We start from the raw sequence: 21,256 nt of genomic DNA on the forward strand, positions 1-21,256 counted from the left end.
ATACTGAATGCGAAAATATATACTTCCAACATACAGTCTCGATACCACAATCTTCTAATTATTTATTATATATCAAATTTAGGAAACTTACTATAATTCTATACTATTTCTAGCCTTTTTGTATTCAGTTTGATATGATTTAAGTCTTAATTCCTAATCCCTCTTCGTTATAGTGTAAAAGTGAAATGAATACGTTAAAAGAGTGATTTATGGATGAAGTATTTTACGGGGGGTATCGCCCTCAATGAAATTTTTGGGCTTCTGGGCGGCCTATAAGCGGCCCATAAACCGCCTATCCTTACTAATCTAATAGAAATCATACGGATATTCGGGTAGCTTCCGATAATATATAATTAGCTATACTTCTACTAATAAAACTAGCTAAACCCCTGCTATAGTGCTTAAGATGATATATTAACTACTCTCTAAAACCGTCCTTAGGGACGAATAAACAGATTCTAACCATTAACTCCTCCATACTTAAGGTATCTATATCTTCCTAAGTCTCCTCTCACTCCCTTCCTGAATACTATTATCTATCGTAGTACCTTAGTTATCTAATATAGATTCCTTATCTCTCTATTAGGGTGATGATCTAGATTAACTATCTTCTTTTCTACCTAGTAACGCTCTTCGTTCTTTACCAGAGCCTTCCCGAAGCTATTAGACTCTTCCCTCGACGGGTACTCCTAGTCTCGCCTTACCGGATTCGATCCCTTATACCCTATAACGTGTTAGCGACCGGAGGAAAACCTAGGTACTTTATACAGAGATGATAAGTGCTGAATTTCTTAACTAGTAGTTTGATATATAGTTTAGAGTAGCGGACGATAAGAAGAAGAAGATATATTAGGATAGACGGGGCTATTATTCAGAGATATAGGTCTATTTCGAGTAAGTAGCCTATTATATTATAGGAGAGCTAAAGGTAATATATAAGAGATATGAAAAGATTCTTAATTATCCAAACTATACCTTAAATAGAATAAACGCGCTTCGAAGGCATTTAAAAATAGAGTTATGCCGGAAAGGGAGATAAGCAGTTAAATAGCTAAGTATATAGCGGTTAATAGAGTAAGCGGTATTAACTCCTACTAAAATAAGATAATAGGCTATAAGGGAGCTAACTACCTTTTCTATAAGGCTCGAGATTCCCCTCTGGTTGTATCCTCTTTTACCGAGGAAGCTTAGTAGCAAGAGATTATTAGTATAATCACCACTCTTCGCCTTCCTTTTTAAATAATTAAGCACCCGTAATTTTAAAAGCTTCTTCGTATAACGTAGTTAGTACCCTCGCTTCCTACCTTTCTGTCGGACTCTAGGCGGTGACCATAAAGTCGTGGTTATACACACAAGACGATAGTGTGCATAAGGGTAAATACTCAACGTAGTGTCTGAATACACGGTTATGAGTCTATCGGTCGTGCGCACTTCTATGAAGGAGAAGTACCACGATTGTGGAAGAGTACCACTGATCTAGAAGAGAGATCACAAAGGATGATAAACTTGATTCAATTTAACTAGGTAACATAGCAGTATTTATATCACAAGAAACATAGCAAAAGATCACATGATAAATCAACAGAATCAGAGTGTTGAGAGTCTCTTGCTTAGGTAGGCAATCATATGCGAGATCGTTGAGGATCAATCTGTTAGATCTTTATAGAAGAAGATCTATATGTAGAGAGGGGTTATATGAGTAGGTCCTTCGTCATGTGACCCTACAACATCCACATGTTGACACACCCCCTCAGTTCTCGATGTGAGAGCGGAATGAGAGCAAAGTGAGAACTGAATAAGAGGAAAGAGAAAGATATGGACTAGATAGGAGGTGGTATCTCCATGCCTAGTTGTCTGATGAAATCGTCATGCTTCTGCCTAGGTAGGCGTTTGGTAAGACCGTCTGCGGGCATGTCGGTGGTTTTGACCCATTGGACAGATAGGCGTTTTGCCTGCACCTCTTGACGAATCCATAGGCGGTTGATATCCACGTGACGAAGTTTAGTCTGAAAGACTGATTTTTCGCGATTCAATAGGTCAACGGTTTGCTTGTTATCGCAATTCAACACTTCTGGTTGGTCGGTATTGAATTCGATGAATGAGAAGAGACGTTTAACCCAGTATAGCTGTTTAGCTGCATGTGACATAGCTAGTAATTCAGCTTCTGTGGTTGACGTGGTAATCGTCTTCTGCTTGCGAGATTTCCACTCGATTGGACCACCAAATAATGAGAAGATGAAACCTTCTGATGACTTCCTATCAAGATTATCGGCAAAGCTTGCATCGGACGAAGCAGTGAAGATCTGGCTATCTGATTGGCTGCCACCAAAGCAGATCGCTAGGTCTTTCGTGCTATATAGGTAGGAAATCAGATGGTCTACTGCAGCTAGGTGCTTCTCATCACAGCGTGTGAGCGATTTAGCTAGCAGCTGATTGGCGAAAGCGGTGTCCGGTCGTGTCCAAACAGCGGGGAAAAGGGTTGAACCACACTTCTGCTGGTATAGTTTGATAGTTGATGGGTTGATTTGACCAGTGATCGGATCAAGACGTTGATTGCTGACTAGTGGTGTATTAGGCGGTTTTCTGCCTAGGAGGTTGAATTTAGTAGCAATCTTTTCAATATAGGCTGATTGGTTTAGCCAGGTCTTTCGTCGCTGTCGGTCGCGTATAACTCGAATACCGATGAATTGGGTAAGTTCGCCACAGTCCTTCATCTCGAAGCGTTGTGAGAGAAGTTGCTTTATCTGGTGAGCGTGCAAGCTCTCACTCTTGTGGTATGCAGCCAGGAAATCGTCCACAAATACCATAATAACCATGCGATTATCAGTGTAAAGCGCAGGGTCTTCAGGACAGGATTTAAAGCCTAGTGAGAGAAGTATCTCTTTCACGTCGTCTTCCCATCTCTTACCAGCGATTCGAAGACCATATACTGCCTTATGTAGGCGAAGGACCTTAGTCTTTCGTCCTAAACCTGGTGGGTACTGGCAGTACACTTCTTCTTTAAGATCGCTATTTAGGAAAGCGTTGACTGCATCCATCTGAAAGGTCTCTAGGTCAAAATGCGTGATGATCGCTATGAGCGTGCGAAAGGTCCTAGCAGCAAGCGTGCTAGTGCGTGGATCCTGGTCGTCAGGTTTCTGTGTATCTCCGCGTACGCATAGACGCGCTTTGAAGCGTGTGAGGTATCCTGATTCGTCAGATTTATAGGCAAAGACCCATCTCATTGGTATGAGCTGGTGGCGTGGGCAATCTGATTGGTTAAGATCTTTGCAATTCGATTGGTGTGTGTATCTGACGAGATCTTTGTTGATAGGTTCGAACGCGTGCATATCCAGAAGCTTATTGAATTCGATTCGCATAGCTTGTCGGAATTGGCTTTCAAAAGGATGGCTGGTCAATTGGTGGTAACCAGATGGTGGTGGTGGAATCGTTGATATCAAGACCTTTGGTTGATGAGATTGGTCTGTTGAGAAAGCTTGGAAATAGGTTATGAGGGATAAGTGAGGGCGTTTTCTCTCACTTTCGTCGTCGGTTGAATCGGAATCTGATCGTGGGCGTTTAGTTGGTATATTGAGAGGTTCATATCCAGAAGGGTCGAAGTTTGTATTGTCAATTAAGACGAAAGGGACTATATCCTCTGGTTCTGATTGGCTAGAACTCATCGATTCGTCTGATTTCGGTTCAAGCGGCGGTGTGATTGGTTGATCTCCGAGGATTTCGTCTGTTGGTATGGGTGTGGCATGATCGATATTGATAGTAGGACTACTACTACTTCCACCCCCGAGATCTTGCTGCACCGGTTGGTTGAGGTTGAATGGGATATCTATATTTTCGAGGATTTGATTGATCTCCTCCTCGTCAAGGGTATCAATCTGTTGAGATAGATTGGTTTCCTCATAGATTTGAATGCGTTGGTTGGGTAGCGAAGGATTGTAGGATTCTTCCTCGTTGAATTGGACGTCTCGTGCACGAATTACACGTCGTTTGGTAGGTATCCAGATGCGCCAGACGTTATAGGTTTCATATCCCACTAGATAGCCAATAGCAGCACGTGGTGCTAGCTTAGCTAGTCTAGGTAGCTTAGTAATGCGTACATAAGCTTTACATCCAAAGATTCGAATATGTGAGAGATCTGGCTTTGCCTGTAGCCAATGTGGTGCGTTTTCACCGAGGTAGGTAGCAAGCGCTTCGTGTGGGGATTGCCAATCTAGTGTGCGGTGAGGTAGGCGGTTTTGAATATAGACGGCAGTTCTAGCTGCTTCATGCCAGAGATAGCTTGGTAGGTTTGAATCGATAATCATCTGCCTAGCCATCTTTGAAATCAATGCGCCATAACGCTCAGCGTAGCCGTTTTGGTCAGGTTGGTAGGGCGGTGTGGTTTCTAGATAGATACCACGTGATTGTGCTTCTTGATCGAAGAATTCAGATAGAGATCTCTCGTCATCTGAATGGATAGTGAGGACGCGTAGGTTGAATTGGTGTTGTACGAAATCGATCTGGTCGCAGAGAGATTGGGTCGAATCGGTCTTGGTAGATAGATCTTCTGCCAGTTGGTATTTAGTGATAGGGTCCACAGAGTGAGATAGGTAGGTCGTTCTGCCTAAGGATGGTTCGAAGTGTATAAGATCCCAATGCAGAGATTCGAAAGGGCGATTGTACTGCATAGGTCGTCGAGAGATTTGACGATGCGAATTAGCTAGTTTGCATGTCTCGCAGTGGTTGATAGGCGAAGATATATCTTTGATGGTGATGCCTGATGAGTGCTCTGGTAGATGCGATAGGACGTCCTTGCTGACGTGTCCTAGTCGTCTGTGCCATAGGTCGATTGTCCCGTCTAGCTGTTTCTTGGTGTGTGAAGAAGATAGGGCCATCTTGCTAAATTGCTCAGTAAGAGGTAGGTAAGAGGTAGGTGAAACTTGAGCGTGGTTAGCAGTGGTTGATCGGTTAGTGGTTGAATCGTCCCATCGAATTAGGTAGATGCCTGATTTCGCGTTGAGCTTGCAGATCGGCGTTCCGTCCTTCTCTTCTAGTAGGCAATCCTTGCCATTTAGATAGATGCCTGCGCTAGCAGCTCTTTCTGCAGAGATCAGGTTGATGTGGAATCCAGGACAATAGGCAACTTGTTTCAAAGGGAAAGTGGTTCCATCAAGAGATTCTGATGGTTTGACAGACAGTTCGCCATAACCAAGGATAGTGGTTTCGGTGTTTCCAACCATGACAGAGGACACAACGGGCCTATAGTTTGACAGTAGGTCCCTATTATTCGTGACATGAATTGATGCTCCGGTATCATAGCACCAGGTGTCGTTCTTCTTGGTAGGAATCCTGATTGTGCTCATCGCAACACCATCTTCCTCTCGAAAGAGAGTCTCAACCTGTTGTTTTGGTATATAGGTAGAGAAAGCGTCTCTAGTAGTCGAATTAGTCGAATTAGTCGAATTGGTCGAATTGGTCGAATTGGTCGAATTGGTCGAATTGGTCGAATTAGTCGAATTGGTTGAATTAGCCGGTTGGTAACGTCGAATTGCACGTTGATAGGCTATCTTGAATCCTCTAGATTCATCGCATCGCTTTTCAAATCGCTCTTGGACCTCTGGGTCAGGTTGCCACCCCCTAGGTCTTGCCTTAGGATTCACATAGCGACACGTCTCAAAATCGTGGTTACCAGAGTTAGGTATACCCCCACAGGGGCACTTCCTTCTTCTGGTTGATTGTGTAGGTCCTTCTTCGTCTGATTCGTCAGGTTGACGTCCTTGGTAGGTCGTATGTGCGATAGGTCGTCTTCTACCACTGCTGATTGGTGTGGTAGGTGGTCGGTATTGATCGACGAATTGATTAACCAGTTCGGTCAGGGTAGGTCTCTTTAGACCCTGTAGGATTGTATTGTACCAGAAGGTGTAGAAGCCCTGGTCACTAGGTTGGATAGTCTCTAGGAAATCGTATACTGGCGAGAGAGGATCTTGGAAGTAGGCAATTGCTGCTTTCTCGCCTTCCGATTGGCTAATTAGCCACTTTTGACCCCATGTAGGTAGTTGAGATAATTTGGTTGGTGGAGCTTGTCGTTTTAGCTCATCCCAATCGCGTAGGATTTGACGATTCTTCGATTGGTCGGATAGGGCAAAGGTAGCACGTAGTTTCACTATAGCTTCGTGTGCTGATAGGCCATTGACGATTTGACGTCCTTCTGGTGTGAGAGAGGATCGAATACCTTGCTTGAGAGATTCAATGGATCGTAGGTAGCGAAAGTAGTCTGATCTTGACGATTCGTATTCACTTAGTAGTATCTTATAGATAGCTAATTGGTCAGACGTAAGGTCGATGAGCCTGAGTGGCTGTTCAGGAAGATTAGATGTGTATGTGTTGGTAGGGTTTCTGATCACATCAGATATCTGTGGTTTAACTGGTTCCTGAGGCGGGGTAATCGGTGCGGATTGGTCCGGATCGGCATATTTCCACACATTATTAGCTAGTGCGTGGTCTTTAACCGCAGTGATCCATGGAACCCAGTGTGCGTGAGATTTTAGTGGGTAGTGAAGCCAGGTGGCTTGTTGCGTGGTTGAATCCATCGCTTCTGTGTGGGAAGTGAAGCGATAGTGAGAGTAAAGTAAAGGAAGATTGAATTGAATTGGTTAAGTGGTTAGAGCAGAGGCGTCGGGCTCATAACTGTCGGACTCTAGGCGGTGACCATAAAGTCGTGGTTATACACACAAGACGATAGTGTGCATAAGGGTAAATACTCAACGTAGTGTCTGAATACACGGTTATGAGTCTATCGGTCGTGCGCACTTCTATGAAGGAGAAGTACCACGATTATGGAAGAGTACCACTGATCTAGAAGAGAGATCACAAAGGATGATAAACTTGATTCAATTTAACTAGGTAACATAGCAGTATTTATATCACAAGAAACATAGCAAAAGATCACATGATAAATCAACAGAATCAGAGTGTTGAGAGTCTCTTGCTTAGGTAGGCAATCATATGCGAGATCGTTGAGGATCAATCTGTTAGATCTTTATAGAAGAAGATCTATATGTAGAGAGGGGTTATATGAGTAGGTCCTTCGTCATGTGACCCTACAACATCCACATGTTGACACTTTCCCTACGCTAAAAGCATCTAGCGTTATATACGAGAGATTGTGAAGGAGAGACAGACCTATCTTCTTACGAAGCTTCCGCTAAAGGTAAAGCTCTCACTCGCGCTAGATTACTAGACTTCTCCCTTTTAGTAGGCGTTTATAGCTATTACTAGCTATTTTATTAATAAAGACTAGAACTATCGGGAAATTCTACTTAGATTTAAACCTCTATATAAGAGGTATACTAGCGTCAATCTTAGCTCTATACTATTTAATTTACTCTAGTAGTACTAGATACCGGAACGGGTAATTACTATTACGACTAATAATATATCTAATAATAGCAAAATAATGTTAACTATCTAGGATTCACTATAATCCTTAGATATATATCATAGAGCTACTATTATTTGTATTCCCTATATTACCTACGTTATCTAGCTAAGTTTGAAGTAGCTATTTAGTTATATAAAGGCTAACCCGAAGAATAAGACGAGAGAGATAATTTAGTCGGAAGAATAAGCCTAGTCGGCTTATCGAAAGGCCCTAAAGCGAGATATCGCGAATATACTACGTAAGGTTTAGATTTATTTAGCTATTAAACTAACCCCTTCCTTTATATTACCTCCTAAGTATTCTTTTAGATCTAAGACCTCGTAGTTTTCATTAGCGTAAGCCCTTAGCGACGGGAGTCCTTTTTGAATATTTAGACCGTATAACCGAAGTTAGTACCGATTTAAGATATCCGAATACGCTAGAATTCGACCTTCTTAATACTTCGACGGGCTAAACGGCTCCAATCCGCGTTCGATTAGTTCTATACTAAGTATAGGTATCCTGATCTCTAAATTAACCGAGAGGAATAGCGCTAGATCGAATATCTCCTCTAGATCATATAGCCTTTCTTCTAATTTACTACTACGCTTTCCAAAACTAAAGATGTTACTATTTATAGCGTTTTTAGTATATATAATAAGCTTTTTGACTACCTAGAATTATCTATTCACTAGCTTCGGCGGAAAAAGGTTCCTTAGAAGTAATAGATACTTAAAGCTCTTTAATCTACCGAAACGAAGCTACGAGAGTACTATACCTTAATAGACAATAAAGATCTCGGTGATATCTATATAATTAGGACTATCCTTACCCCGTAGCATAAGTTATAGTTCTTTTTAATACCCGACTAGCAGGATCTAGTGTTATGATATCCTGATATTGAGGTTATTCGCAGACTGATGCCCCAGGCCGCACGAGGCCCGGGCGTTCTGCCAAGAGGGTGCCGACCCGGCGGTCAGTCGACAGCTCCTCGGTGGCGTATCTAAAGGGCTACCCTGTCGGTAGGCCACGTTGGCTGGTTACACAACCTTTCAGCTCATGCACGCTCATACCGTGGTTACCCCTCTTCTAGTTCCCTGTTTTGTATGAGAGACTGTATATAAATTTGGGACCTTGAGGAGTAGGTTCAGACTCCTCAAGAAACAGTCTTGCCACGAATTTCACTAGGTGCTTCCAACCTTACCTGATCAACAGGTTTTCTACCCTGCAAGTAGTTATCTTTACAATTCTGTTTCTTCCTCTTTGATCACCTAAGGAAGGATGTCACCTCGAACTCGTTCGACGCCCGCCGGCGAAACAGAGCCGAATCTCCCACGGACTATCGAAGATTCGCAGACTGTTATCGAGGGAACCCCTTCTAACGAGGACGTTGACGCAGCGCTCGCGGCGATTCAGGAACGCGTTAGAAAGCTCCAAAAAATCAAGGAGCTTAACGAGCAAGCTACGAACCTCATGTCAGCCCTCGGCGAATCTATGCCGGATACCCACCGAGGACAAAGCGAATCTCCTGATTGGCACAAGGAAATCAAATTCGAAAACGTGCCAACCTTCGAACTCGAATACAACCTTCAGAAGCGGCATGAGTGGCTCCTCGACCTACAACAGATGTTCGCAGGAGCCCCAAAGAAATACTATAGCGACGAAAGAAAGATCATCGGCGCTGTATGCCATATGTGCCAAACCTATAGGCAGAGGTGGTACCGAACCTGTACCGAAAAAAGGGAGGTTGAACGCCGAAACGTCACCAATGACTGGCTCTTCTTCCAGGAGTGGACCCTAAGCCTTATCAAAAACGCGTCTAGTCTCACAATGGCTATCGCAAAGGAAAAGGAAAATATCCACCAGAGAAAGGACGAGGACCCTAGAGAGTTCCACGCCCGTCTCGATACCCTTGAGCAGTACTTTGAGAGAGCGAGTGAGAAAGAAAGGGCCCGATCCTTCTTCGTTAAACTACAACACTCCCTTCAGCTTCGAATCCAGGACCATGTACGAGAACTTCCCGAGACACGTGAGGAAGTTGTCAACACGGCAAACCATTACTGGGACCTCATGAAAACAAATTCGGACCGGGGAAACACAAACGAAACCAAGCCGAATCATCTCCGAAAGCGTAAGGCTCCTCCGGATGAACCCCAGGGACCGGAAAAGAAAACCTACAAGAACCGTCAAAACAATCGGAGACGTCAAGAGTCCTCAACGAACAACAACCTAAACCCTATCGGAAGGGATGGAAAACGCAATGTGTGCCACATCTGCGGAAGCGATACGCATTACTCTCCTGACTGCCCCGACCGAAAGGACCCTAAGGAAAAGCCAAAGGTCCAGATAGCAACAACCGCGGGAAACGACAGCGAGACGGAGTAGATCCCCATTCTTCGTCTCAAAAGCCTACCGTGGGGACCAGAACTCGTTTCTATATACCGATTACCATCCGAAACACTCTCGAAACCCATGCGGATCTTGACAGTGGAGCTGAAGTTGACCTCGTTAGCTTCGAATTCGTCAGGAAGTATAGGCTCCAGCCAGCAAAGCTTACCGAACCGATAATCCGCGCAATTAACCGACGAAACACTCCGACATATGGTGTGTGGTCAGTCCCCCTGAAGGCTACCGATTCTCGAGGGATTACCCGCCGATTCACACGCCCTTGTGTCGCTATTGATCGCGACCCCCGCCTTACTGGTAGTCCAGTACTCCTCTCAATGACGACAATACACGACGAGGATATATATCTCGCGGGCCGCCTTAGGCGATGGTGGTTCGGGAACGGATCCTTTGAAGTTTTAACACCGAAACGCTTCGCGAGGGCCGCACAAAGGCATGCGTACGTCTTCGCCGTGGTAAAAATGCCTGAGGAAATATGGCTGCCAGTCGATGGAAACGATACCGAACCTCCGTCGAAACCTTATCTACAATATCCCGAACTAGAACCCTTCCACGAATTCTTCTCCTCTGAAAACGCACAAGCACTACCCCCTTCAAGTGCACACGACCACGCCATCGACCTACTCTCCGACACCCAGGTGCCCTTTGGACCAATCTACCCACTTTCTCAGAAAGAACTTACTGAACTACGCCGTTACCTCGACGAAAACCTTAAGAATGGTCGTATCCGCGAATCAAAGAGTCCCGCCGGAGCCCCAATCCTCTTCGTTCCAAAATCGGACGGAAGTCTACGCCTTTGTGTTGACTACCGGGGACTCAACAAGGTTTCGGTGAAGAACCGGTACCCTTTACCCTTGATTTCGGAGATCCTTGACCGTCTCTCGGGTGCAAAATATTTCAGCAAGATCGATATCAAAGATGCTTACTACCGCATCCGCATAAAGGAGGGCGATGAGTGGAAGACTGCCTTCCGAACCCGATACGGCCACTACGAATACACCGTTATGCCCTTCGGCCTAACTAATGCACCCGCAACTTTCCAAAATTACATTCATACCGCCCTTCACGACGTTCTCGATATCTTTGCGGTAGCGTATCTTGACGATGTCCTTATCTTTTCGACCGACCGCCAATCCCATACAGAACACCTACACCAGGTTATCTCCCGTCTCCAAAAGGCAGGACTGTATGCAAAACCTAGCAAGTGCCTCTTCTACCAGGACGAGGTCGAATTCCTTGGATTTATCATCTCTACCCAAGGCGTTTCGATGGACCCTCAGCGGGTATCCGATATCGTTTCGTGGGAGCTTCCACGAACATACCGAGATATCCAGGTCTTCCTAGGATTTTGCAACTTCTACCGGCGCTTCATCCGTAACTACTCCGAGATTGCACTTCCCCTAACGGCCTTGCTAAAGGGAAGTAAGAACGGCCGAAAACCAGGGAGTGTGAAGCTAGACCTTCGCGAAAAGCTAGCGTTCCGCCGCCTAATCGCTGCCTTCCAGTCAGCTCCCCTTCTTCGCCATTTCGACCCTTCGAGGCAAATTCGGATCGAGACCGATGCGTCAAACGGTGCGATGGCTGGGATCCTCTCCCAACCAGATGATAATGAAGTCTGGCACCCAGTGGCCTTCTGGTCGAGGAAATTCACCGAGGCAGAGGTCAACTATGGAACGCCGGATCAGGAGCTATTCGCTATCGTATACTCGTTTAAACACTGGCGACACTACCTTGAGGGAAGTACACATCCAATCGAGGTCTTTTCAGATCACTCAAACCTCCAATCCTTTATGAAGCAGCCAAAGCTAAATGGTAGACAGGCGAGATGGTGCCTATCTCTTACACCTTTTGATTTTATTATCAAACATCGCGCTGGGAAGACCAACCCTGCGGATGGACCATCTAGGCGTTGGCTGCCTGAAGCCCCCAAGGTTGACCTGATTACGCCGTTGTGCCAACGAATGGCCGGCGAATCGCAGGCGACTGATCACCGCTCTGTCAGGGTCCAGTCGCTGACTGTGAGAGATCTCACTTTGGGCATCCCCTGTTTCGAAGAAAACGAGCAGGGTGATGAATCGATTGGAAGAATCGATTGGGAGGAGCTAGGCCGTTCGCGGTTAGTCCTCCCTGCGCAAGTGCAGACCGCTTGTGCTTCCGAGAAGGCCTACTCCGCTGAAGCGTGTGAGGACCTAAAGGAATTGATCGGGCGTCTTCAAGACGAAGACCTCGAGACCCAGCGCCGAAAAGCTGCCGTAGAGCAGGCGAAACGCGGTTTCATGGGCTGGAAGATCGGACACGATAAGCTCCTCCGATATAAAGACCGAGTGTATGTCCCTGCGGGGAGTAACCTACGGCAAGAGTTAGTGAGCATTCACCACGACGACCCTATTGCAGGCCATTTCGGCCGAACCAGGACCCTTGAACTGGTTAAACGTAAATATCACTGGCCGAATCTGCACCGAGACGTTGTCGAATACGTGCAGAATTGCCAGGTATGTCAAGGAGTAGTAGCACGAAGGCATAAGCCCTACGGCGAATTGCAACCACTCCCTATCCCGTCTAGACCCTTCGTGGAAATTTCAATGGACTTTGTGACTGGCCTGCCACCGGTGACCCTTAACGAAAAGACTGTGGATGCAATCCTTGTTATCGTCGATAGGTTCACGAAATGGTCGCTATTCCTCCCCGTATCTACCACGATCACGGCGGGAGAACTCGCAGAACTAGTCCATAACGAGGTCGAATTACGTTTCGGCCCTCCCGACGGGATTGTTTCCGATCGAGGATCAGTTTTCACAAGCAAGTTCTGGTCAAAGCTATGTTACATTACCCAAGTGCGCCTAAGGCTTTCAACGGCGTTTCACCCCCAAACCGATGGCCAAACGGAACGCGTTAACCAAACACTTGAGCACTACCTACGATGTTTCATCGGTGACGAACAGCCTAGCTGGCCAAAGCTGCTCAAATCTGCCGAATTTGCGTGTAATAACGCTGTCAATGCCACAACCGGTGTCTCACCCTTTCAAGCACTTCTTGGTTACTCACCAGACTTCCGTCAACGAATCGAGGACGATCCGGCATTGAGGGAGGTACCCGCGGTATCCGCACGAGTAGAGAAGCTTGAAAAACTCCGCATAAAGCTGAAGACCCACTGGCGAAATGCAGTCGAAACTATAGCGAAACACTATAATAAGAATCACAAACCCCTGACACTGAAGAAAGGATCGCTCGTCGGCCTCTCAACAAAGAACTTGAAGCTAAAGGGAAGCAAGAAGTTAACCCCGCGCTTCATCGGGCCCTTCCGGGTTATTGAGACGATTGGTCAGCAGGCCTACCGCCTAAGTCTACCCGAACAATACAGCCGAATCCACAACGTCTTTCATATATCCCTTCTTGAACCATGGCAGAAGACCCACATTACTACTACCGAATCAATGCCGTTACCACAGCTCGAGGATAGCGAAGAATACGAGGTAGAGGAGGTCCGCGATGAACGAAAGATCTCTAACGAAACCCACTTCCTCGTGAAATGGAAAGGATGGCCCTCTGAATACAACCAATGGGTATCCCACGAAGATATGGAGAACGCTACAGAAGTAATACAATCCTATAGGAAGCGACAAAAGGGGAAACGCTCTGAATTCAATACCGGAAGAAACCAGCGAAAACCCCTCGAACCGCAGACTAAAACAAGAAGATTTCCTCGCAATAAGAAACTGTAAGGTCAGCCACGAAGCTGGGTTCCACCGGAAACAAGACGCGAGCGTCAAACATCAGCACCCACAGCAACAAAGCCGCCACCAAGGAACGCAACGAACCACCAGCGAAACCATAACGAAACTACCTAGCCTCGCTAGGTAAAGGAAGGGCAAAAGGCAACTCTAGATCCGCTCCAGGGACAGAGGGAAATCAATAATTGTCCGCTCCTCCAACTCATCTCCGCCGATGGAGGCATTATCATCCGCATCCGAATCAAGGTCATCCTGGGCCTCGCGAACCGCCTCCGAAATGCCATCGAAAAAGGCCCGTTTTCCGATTGTCCAAGTGATGTATCCCTCGTCGCCGGGAAGCAGGCGAAGGAGTCGCTTAGAGAAGCGCTCTGCCTTCTCCCTAGCAGTATCAAAGGGACCAGGGGGCAGGACAACAGGAAGCCCAGTCCGACGGACCGCGAGAAGCGCATCGTATTCGTCTTGGGTTTGCTACCGAAACACTAGTTAGAACGCGCCGAAACCCGCGACCTATGGATCCTACCTTGATATTGGTCTTAGTCCCGGTTAACTTGTACTGCTTGCGGTGAGCCTGCTCCGAAACGTCGAAGCAATGCGCCAGATGCCTCATCAATTCGGCGACCTTTCGGCGGAGCTCCGAGGGATAGGGCCAGTCCAGGAAATTATCCGGGTCGTCCGGGTCTATCTGCGATGTCCAGAACAGGTCCCGGGCCCATGCAAACGCGGTACTCATATCCTGACAATCCCCCAACATAGCGGTTGCAGCCTGTGGAATCATTAGCCTATACCCTCAAGGAAACTTGGCGAAACCCACAGGAATACACGTCGAAGCGCGAGAGGAACACTGGCTACACGCAACCGAAGCCTTGGCGTCCTGGACACATTCGATGGAAAAGGGCCAGTCTTCACGGGGATCCCAGTCGATAATCGCGGTGCGGACACAGTGCATACACCAGAGGATCATCAGGTAGACCGGGTTGTCCGCAAGGGGACGAGTCCCGGCGCGGGGTCGTCGAGGCATCGTGGGGGTTTCCAAACCAAATCGAGGGGTATTCGTTGGCGAAAAGGCGCGTGGTTATGAGGTCTTGGAAAGGGGGAGAAAGTTGGTAGAGGTGTGAAAGAGGAAGGGGAACGAGAAGGAGAGGGGGTCTCTTTGTAAACAAAGAAACGCGATATCTTTGTTTGCCCTATCCCACCAGTTACCCTTTCTGCCTATCCACCTCTGATTGGCTACTCCGCTACGTGGTTGGTTACCCCTACGTGTTGTTTACATCTTCCGTCGCTCGTGGGCGAGCGAGCCCTTAGAGGGGGGATAATTGTTATGATATCCTGATATTGAGGTTATTCGCAGACTGATGCCCCAGGCCGCACGAGGCCCGGGCGTTCTGCCAAGAGGGTGCCGACCCGGCGGTCAGTCGACAGCTCCTCGGTGGCGTATCTAAAGGGCTACCCTGTCGGTAGGCCACGTTGGCTGGTTACACAACCTTTCAGCTCATGCACGCTCATACCGTGGTTACCCCTCTTCTAGTTCCCTGTTTTGTATGAGAGACTGTATATAAATTTGGGACCTTGAGGAGTAGGTTCAGACTCCTCAAGAAACAGTCTTGCCACGAATTTCACTAGGTGCTTCCAACCTTACCTGATCAACAGGTTTTCTACCCTGCAAGTAGTTATCTTTACATCTAGATAGGGATTTTAGTACCTAGTATCGCTAAAGCCTTAAGTCCCGTCTTAATAACTATAAAGAAGGCCTTACTAGCTCGTAGTCTCTCTTAAGGGCTAAGATATTAGTATAGATATTAGAGCTTGATATCTTACTTACACAAGATACCGAGAGGATATAACCTAGCGAGCGTGATAAACTTAGAGAGTTTCTAAGAGGAGGTAGACATCTATTACCTTATCCTCTCTAATCTACTTAACCGTTTTCTAATACGTTCTATAATAGGAACTATCTTAATTAGCCCTCGGTAGTTTTAGAGAGACTATCAATATGAATTTCCTACGCTTATAAGTCTAGCACGGGACGTTCTCTCTGTCCCTGCCACTAGCGCTAGTATTAAGCGGTTATTTAACTCAGCACGCAATATCTGCTACTACCGTAGGGGCTCATTAAATACAATAACTATACAAGATCTTATAATATTTATATACACTACTAAATTTGAAGTGGAGGAGGAGCAGCTTACTTTCATCCGAGAACTAGCGACCGAATAAGAGCTTGAATCAGCGGAAGAAGAAACGGATACTAGGCAACCAAGTGAGAATTTTGATCCAATCAGTGATAACGAAGAGGATAGGTCTCTTTTTGCTTCTGTTGAGTCTTCTACTGAGATACGAAGCCAAACATCGCTTGGGAAGAGACGAAGGATAGACATAAATAAGGGACCTAAGCCTAAGGACCACTAGGTTAAGGCTAGTTTTGAGGATGAGGATGAGGAGGAGGATATAGTCCTATTACCTTATAAAAGTAGTGTACGGCAGCGGGTCTCTAGTAGGGTTCGAGTCCCATCTATACGGCTCCAAGGATATATTCAAGGGTAGTAGTATACAAGTGTGTAGTAGAGCAACTAAAAATTCATATAAACCTGACTTACTTTTCTCTTCATAATCAATAGAACTCATCGATATATTCAAATTAAGGGTAATCTAAATACAAAAAATACTAAGAAATGCAGGTAGGAATGGCATAATTTATGCAGCTCACGGGGATTTCTATTTTGGTTCGTTTCTGGGCCAATGGGCCGCCCATAGGCGGCCCTGCATGGGCTGGAGCAATAGGCAGCCCGCCCATGGGCGGTAATAGGACGCCCATAGCCCGCCCCCGGGCGGGCCGAGCTGGCCCAAAATGGGCGGCCCGTGGGCCGTGTCGAGGTCTAGCGAGGTGCATATAAAGTGGAAGCCGATCGTGTTGAAGATCGTGGGCGATCGGGAGATTTCACGTGGTTAGTCAATTGACACGATCAGGAAGGAACGGATCAATGCGGGGATGCACATATGTAAAGACAACAGCCTGGGTCACCTGACTCTACTCTAGCCAGGCTGCAGTATTCTCTGCCGATTCTCGCATTTCCTGAAGATCATGGCCTGTGGTTTGGAGCTTCCTTAACTGCTTATTATACTGGCATGAAAGTACAGCAAGCGCCGAGGACTTCCACATTGGAACGTTGTGGCTTCTTCGATTGCTGAGTATGGTCAGGACAGCAAAGAGCATTGCCATAACCTCAGTGATGACTGGTGCAATATAATATGCCCAACGGATAGAAACGAAGGGCACAATCACCACTCGCTCGCCCTGTGCAAATTGCACGTTAGGCCCGTTACGTAAATAATCCGTCATACTCGCTGCCATGCCCTCAAAGCGCTCGCTGATATCGACGTCCCCTATCAAAGCAGCAGCTAGGCCTAGGTTCTGGTTCGCAAAGTTTCCATCCACCCATTCGGTCACGATGGTTGGAGATGTGAAGAAGTTCCCCAGGGATATGATATTAACATAGCTTATTTCGAACGCGGGGATACTGATAGTATCTGATTCGGACTTGTTGGTGTATAGATAGCCGCTTAGACCGTCCTCAATTGTGTATTTCCAGGGATTTATGGTACCGAAATTGACTTCCCGGATAATTCCGAAGGAAATCTGACTACCGTTTGCGCTAGCACCCTTGTACTCATACGCTGAGAGAGAGAGAGCACTCCGTGATGTTGATGTTCTTAGGTTGGAAATTATGGTCTGGTGTCGATCTGTAGACGGCGAATCGAAATATTTCAGGAAAAGTATGGGGCAGAGGCTCTCCATAGACATTCAGCGTGGATGTTGCATTCATGGAATAACTGGTGCCATACTCCGTGAAGAGATGCCGGGTTGGAAGGATCAACCCCCCGGGCGTGGTCATGTTGCAGGGAGAATAGTCATGATTATCGTTACACGGTGCGGAGCGCAATGTTTCTTGTGTGACATTTCTGCAGTCGCTCTTGAAGCCTAGCGATACGTATGATCCAGTCCACCGACAAACACCGGGACAGCTGAAAGGTGCAGTTTTGTAGGTGCCATAAAGTGCTTGGGCGATAGCTGATTGCATACTGGGATCCTGCGGGATGCTCCCTAGTCAAAAAGTGTTAATTAAACTCGTAGAAACATTGCAGACGTCATGATGCTTACCAAAACGGGCGTTTGCTATTTCTTGTGTCAACTCGCGGATGTATTGATGGGAATATCCGAAGGCAGCCTGAGAATCAGGATAGCCGATGTCCCGCTGTTCGAGCAAAATCACTTGCTGGGCAAATGGCGCAAACGTTAGTCGCAAAATGGTGATGAAAGCACCAATCGTAGCCAGGTTCCACTTGATGGTAGTGATAAACATGAGGGATCCCCAAAGGCCGCGCGTGGCTGCGTCGAAACTCTCAAAATGTGAAAGCTTTTTAGGCCCCGTCTTGAAGTAAAGCCACTTAAGTTGGCCCATGAATTGACTAACTCCGTGCATGACCGCAGCCGCGTAGCTCGTCGTCATGATAGAGATTGTGGCACTGAGAGAAATAGGCGCGCTCCAGTCAGAGAGAGGCTTGTTGTCCATATGCCAGAAGATGCAGGCAATACCAATGGTAAGGGCAAGGCTCAATATGGCACTCGCTATTTCCAATAGCCATTCCCCGGGCATGTACACAGCATCGCGTTTATACTTTGAATCCGGCCCCTGGTTTGATTTGACAACCTGGAGCAGCTCAAGATCGTCAACCGTAACGTAACTGTGATTATCGGACATGGTACTGTGAGAAAATAGTGGTATTTTGACAAAAAACCTTCAGATGGATTCGTGGCTGCCATTTTTAATTTATACATAGGCCCTCACCATTACCGTTTCTCAAGCTATAAGGCCTCTGGCTAATTGGACTTACATGCAGAGTATTTTTATACAGTGACAAAATCCCCATGAATCTCGTCTCACTATGAAACACTGTTCATCAAATAAACGGGATCATAGCGTGCGATATAAGTCCTGCGTTGTTAATATAGTGGCGGCCCGAAGAGGTCTATTCCATAATAGGAAACCCCTCGCGAGCTCTAGCTTTTTGTAGTAAGACCCACATTCTAGAAATGGCTGGCTGAATATGTCTATTTGAAAATTCCCTATCCCCGTGTATGGGGCGGCTTAATGGCCATGCAGGTTTTCTGAGGAGAAAGGTATATTGTTCTCATAAATATTACATTCGGCTGGGTATTTTGTTTATTGGGAGTGCATTAAGAGTGACTATTCGGTAGGCCAGGGCTTTCACTGGAGCTAGCTTTGAGGTTGCGTACGGTATCTGGTTGTCTTCTTGAAAACACTCATCGCCAATGCCTATAGAAACAAAAATGAAAGCTATCAAAGCAATAATGGCTGTTGAAGTCACAGCTTGCACCGTACTACATTATGGTGGTCTAGCGGCTGCATTTTTCCTTGAACTCTTTATCAAAGGTTAAGGTCTAGCAATTCAAGTGCACAGCCCATGAATATTTCGGGGTTCTCCAGATTAGTATTCCAAGACCTAATTGTTACTTCGAGAGTGGGATTCATAAATTGACAAATATTTATCTGCGACTGTTGAAAGTCTAAATGCCAGTGAAGTATCGCATCCGAGTCATGATTCTGCACATCCTTAAAGAGAATCAATGGCTGGGCTCCAAAAGAGGCTCCCGGAATCCCATAGAGCTTTGACCCGTTTGATCCTCTGGACAGCTTCCGGTGAGTATATCTCTCCGATCTTTCCTCCAAGGAGCTGATTGTTTGGAAAAGTCAGCGCGGCAACGCCATTATTCGCGTCATTCCGCCGCCCGATATTAAGCATATCTTCCATGAACTCTCTTGCCGGCTCATGCGTATTTCTCTCAGTGTACCAAACAAGGACCTGAAGAAAAGCCGTTCGATCACTTCCCTGCAGAAACGTGCTTCTTGGCATTGGGGAAGTGCTCCAAGTTCCCCAAAAAATAATGGTATGTTCCTTTGCATCCGGATGGCTGTCACCAAATCGTAACCAGGCATGTATCCCCTGCTGGATTCCCTCGAGGTCAGCAGATGCAAGTAAAGCGTTTCCGAGTTGCTTGTATCCGCCAGTTATGTTTAAGGACTCTGTCCCGTCGTTCATTTTGTGTAGTGGGATGGTGGAAGAGCTGGCCGTTAGGGAGTGTTGGAGGAGATCTGGATCATAAAGTTCAAGAGTGCATCGTTCCGCATCGGATGCTGAGCCGTAATAGGCAGCGGTCAGATATATAAGAGGCTCTCCTACTTGTGAGAGCCCTGGCGGCGCGCGCAGAAACATAATGCTACTAAGAAGTCTCGATTTTGAGCGACCAGTTACGCGTTCTTGTAGCTTCAAGAAAGCCATCGTCGCGTGATCAAGCGCCGCGAGAGGGAAGGTAATTCTTCGGACCGAAACGCAGTCATTAGGCATGTTGAGAACAGAGATAGAGAAAGTAGGCATCGTCAATGAAGTGATGACGCCGAGCCCATGGCCGGCACCTCGGATTGCAGAGAAAAGCTCACGTTCAGCGCCCGTGGACGATGATGAGAGGTGCAAAATAAGACCGTCTGCGGTGATCATCCGGACCTCCATGATATGCTCTGCAGCTAGACCGTGGATTCCGTTGAATGAGGAAGAACCGCCTCCGAGGAGAAATCCAACCATCCCAACTGCGTTGGAATTCGGGGTCACTAGCCTGGAATGTCAGAGATACTATGGTATATGGACGAATTTGCGGCCACAACAAACTCACATGTATAGCATTGCTTTTCCGCACATGCTTGAATGACATCTCCTGCAGTTGAGCCGCCTCCGATGGTAACTGATCCTGTTCCGACTGACACATGATTGAACTTTCTCATATCAAGTAGTACTGACTTTTCGTTAATAGGAACAAATGGCGAGTGGCCTCCTCCCACAGGTATGACCCGCCAGTTTTTGGTGGTCGCAAGCTGTATGGCTGCTATTATCTCGTCCTCGCTTGAAGGAACTATCACCATAGCCGGACGGGATGCTCCCAACTGCGACCACCGACCGGGGACATCCTGCGCAGAGACAGAGGAGACTGCAGTTCTCGGGCCATTGGGCTTGTTTGAAGTATTAACGAAAGATGTCATGTTTACAGATTTTGTACTCGTTGAGGACAAATGTAGTTCAAAAGAAACCAGGGCCGATGACCAAACATATATTCAAGCCGATTTGTTTCGGTATTTGCATCGAGATATAGCCGGTAGAGAGAGTAGCCGTTCTTACCACACTAAATGCTGACATATAATCGAGTAATCTAGCTAGCTCAACTTCCGCAAGTCTCCCCTCGCTAAGAATCAATTCCAATTAAATATAACATTCAGACCGAGTGGCAAATGGGCTAAAAAAGAACAGACTTTGCGCACAGTCTTGGGGCAAGAACAAAACCCATTTCAAGGCGGTGAAGTTCAATGAAACTACAGGCGTTTTACCCTTGTATTTACGATATATTTATAATGAAGATTTTACTCCAAATATCTATGATCAAGACACGCTTTTGCAGTTGTTGATTCACAATCCGAGGCAAGCTCAGTTGGCATGGAAAGTAGATCGGTGACTTACCACTGCAATACCCAAATTGGTATGTATTCTTGTATGCGATTTTACATGTTTTGCGCGACTCAGCAACTATTATCCCGAGGTCTTGATCCTGTGAGCAAAGACACCTTAACGTGACCCTTACTCGGATTTTTCCCTTCTCAAT

The 21,256-nt window shown here is 46.4% G+C and overlaps 3 protein-coding genes across 3 annotated transcripts; 1 reads left to right on the forward strand and 2 right to left on the reverse strand.

Moving 5' to 3' along the window:
• Nucleotides 1-8,869: 8,869 nt before the first annotated feature.
• N7496_005752 (uncharacterized protein) lies at nucleotides 8,870-9,781 on the forward strand (the record flags this gene model as incomplete). Its single annotated transcript, XM_056698681.1, has 1 exon — nucleotides 8,870-9,781. One exon carries the CDS (start codon nucleotides 8,870-8,872, stop codon nucleotides 9,779-9,781), a length of 912 nt encoding a protein of 303 aa, XP_056557206.1.
• Nucleotides 9,782-16,558: 6,777 nt separating this feature from the next.
• Nucleotides 16,559-18,290, reverse strand: N7496_005753 (DUF3176 domain-containing protein; the record flags this gene model as incomplete). The annotated part of the gene is made up of 2 exons (XM_056698682.1): nucleotides 16,559-17,205; nucleotides 17,690-18,290. 2 exons carry the CDS (start codon nucleotides 18,288-18,290, stop codon nucleotides 16,559-16,561), a joined length of 1,248 nt encoding a protein of 415 aa, XP_056557207.1.
• An 874-nt stretch (nucleotides 18,291-19,164) lies between these two features.
• On the reverse strand, nucleotides 19,165-20,642 carry N7496_005754 (FAD-binding oxidoreductase; the record flags this gene model as incomplete). Its single annotated transcript, XM_056698683.1, has 2 exons — nucleotides 19,165-20,216; nucleotides 20,279-20,642. The coding sequence occupies 2 exons, from the start codon at nucleotides 20,640-20,642 to the stop codon at nucleotides 19,165-19,167; spliced, it is 1,416 nt and encodes a 471-aa protein (XP_056557208.1).
• Between the last annotated feature and the right edge of the window lie 614 nt (nucleotides 20,643-21,256).

This window comes from Penicillium cataractarum (genome assembly GCF_028827025.1).
Source record: "Penicillium cataractarum strain IBT 29864 chromosome Unknown utg000004l, whole genome shotgun sequence".
Classification (NCBI taxonomy): Eukaryota; Fungi; Ascomycota; class Eurotiomycetes; order Eurotiales; family Aspergillaceae; genus Penicillium; species Penicillium cataractarum.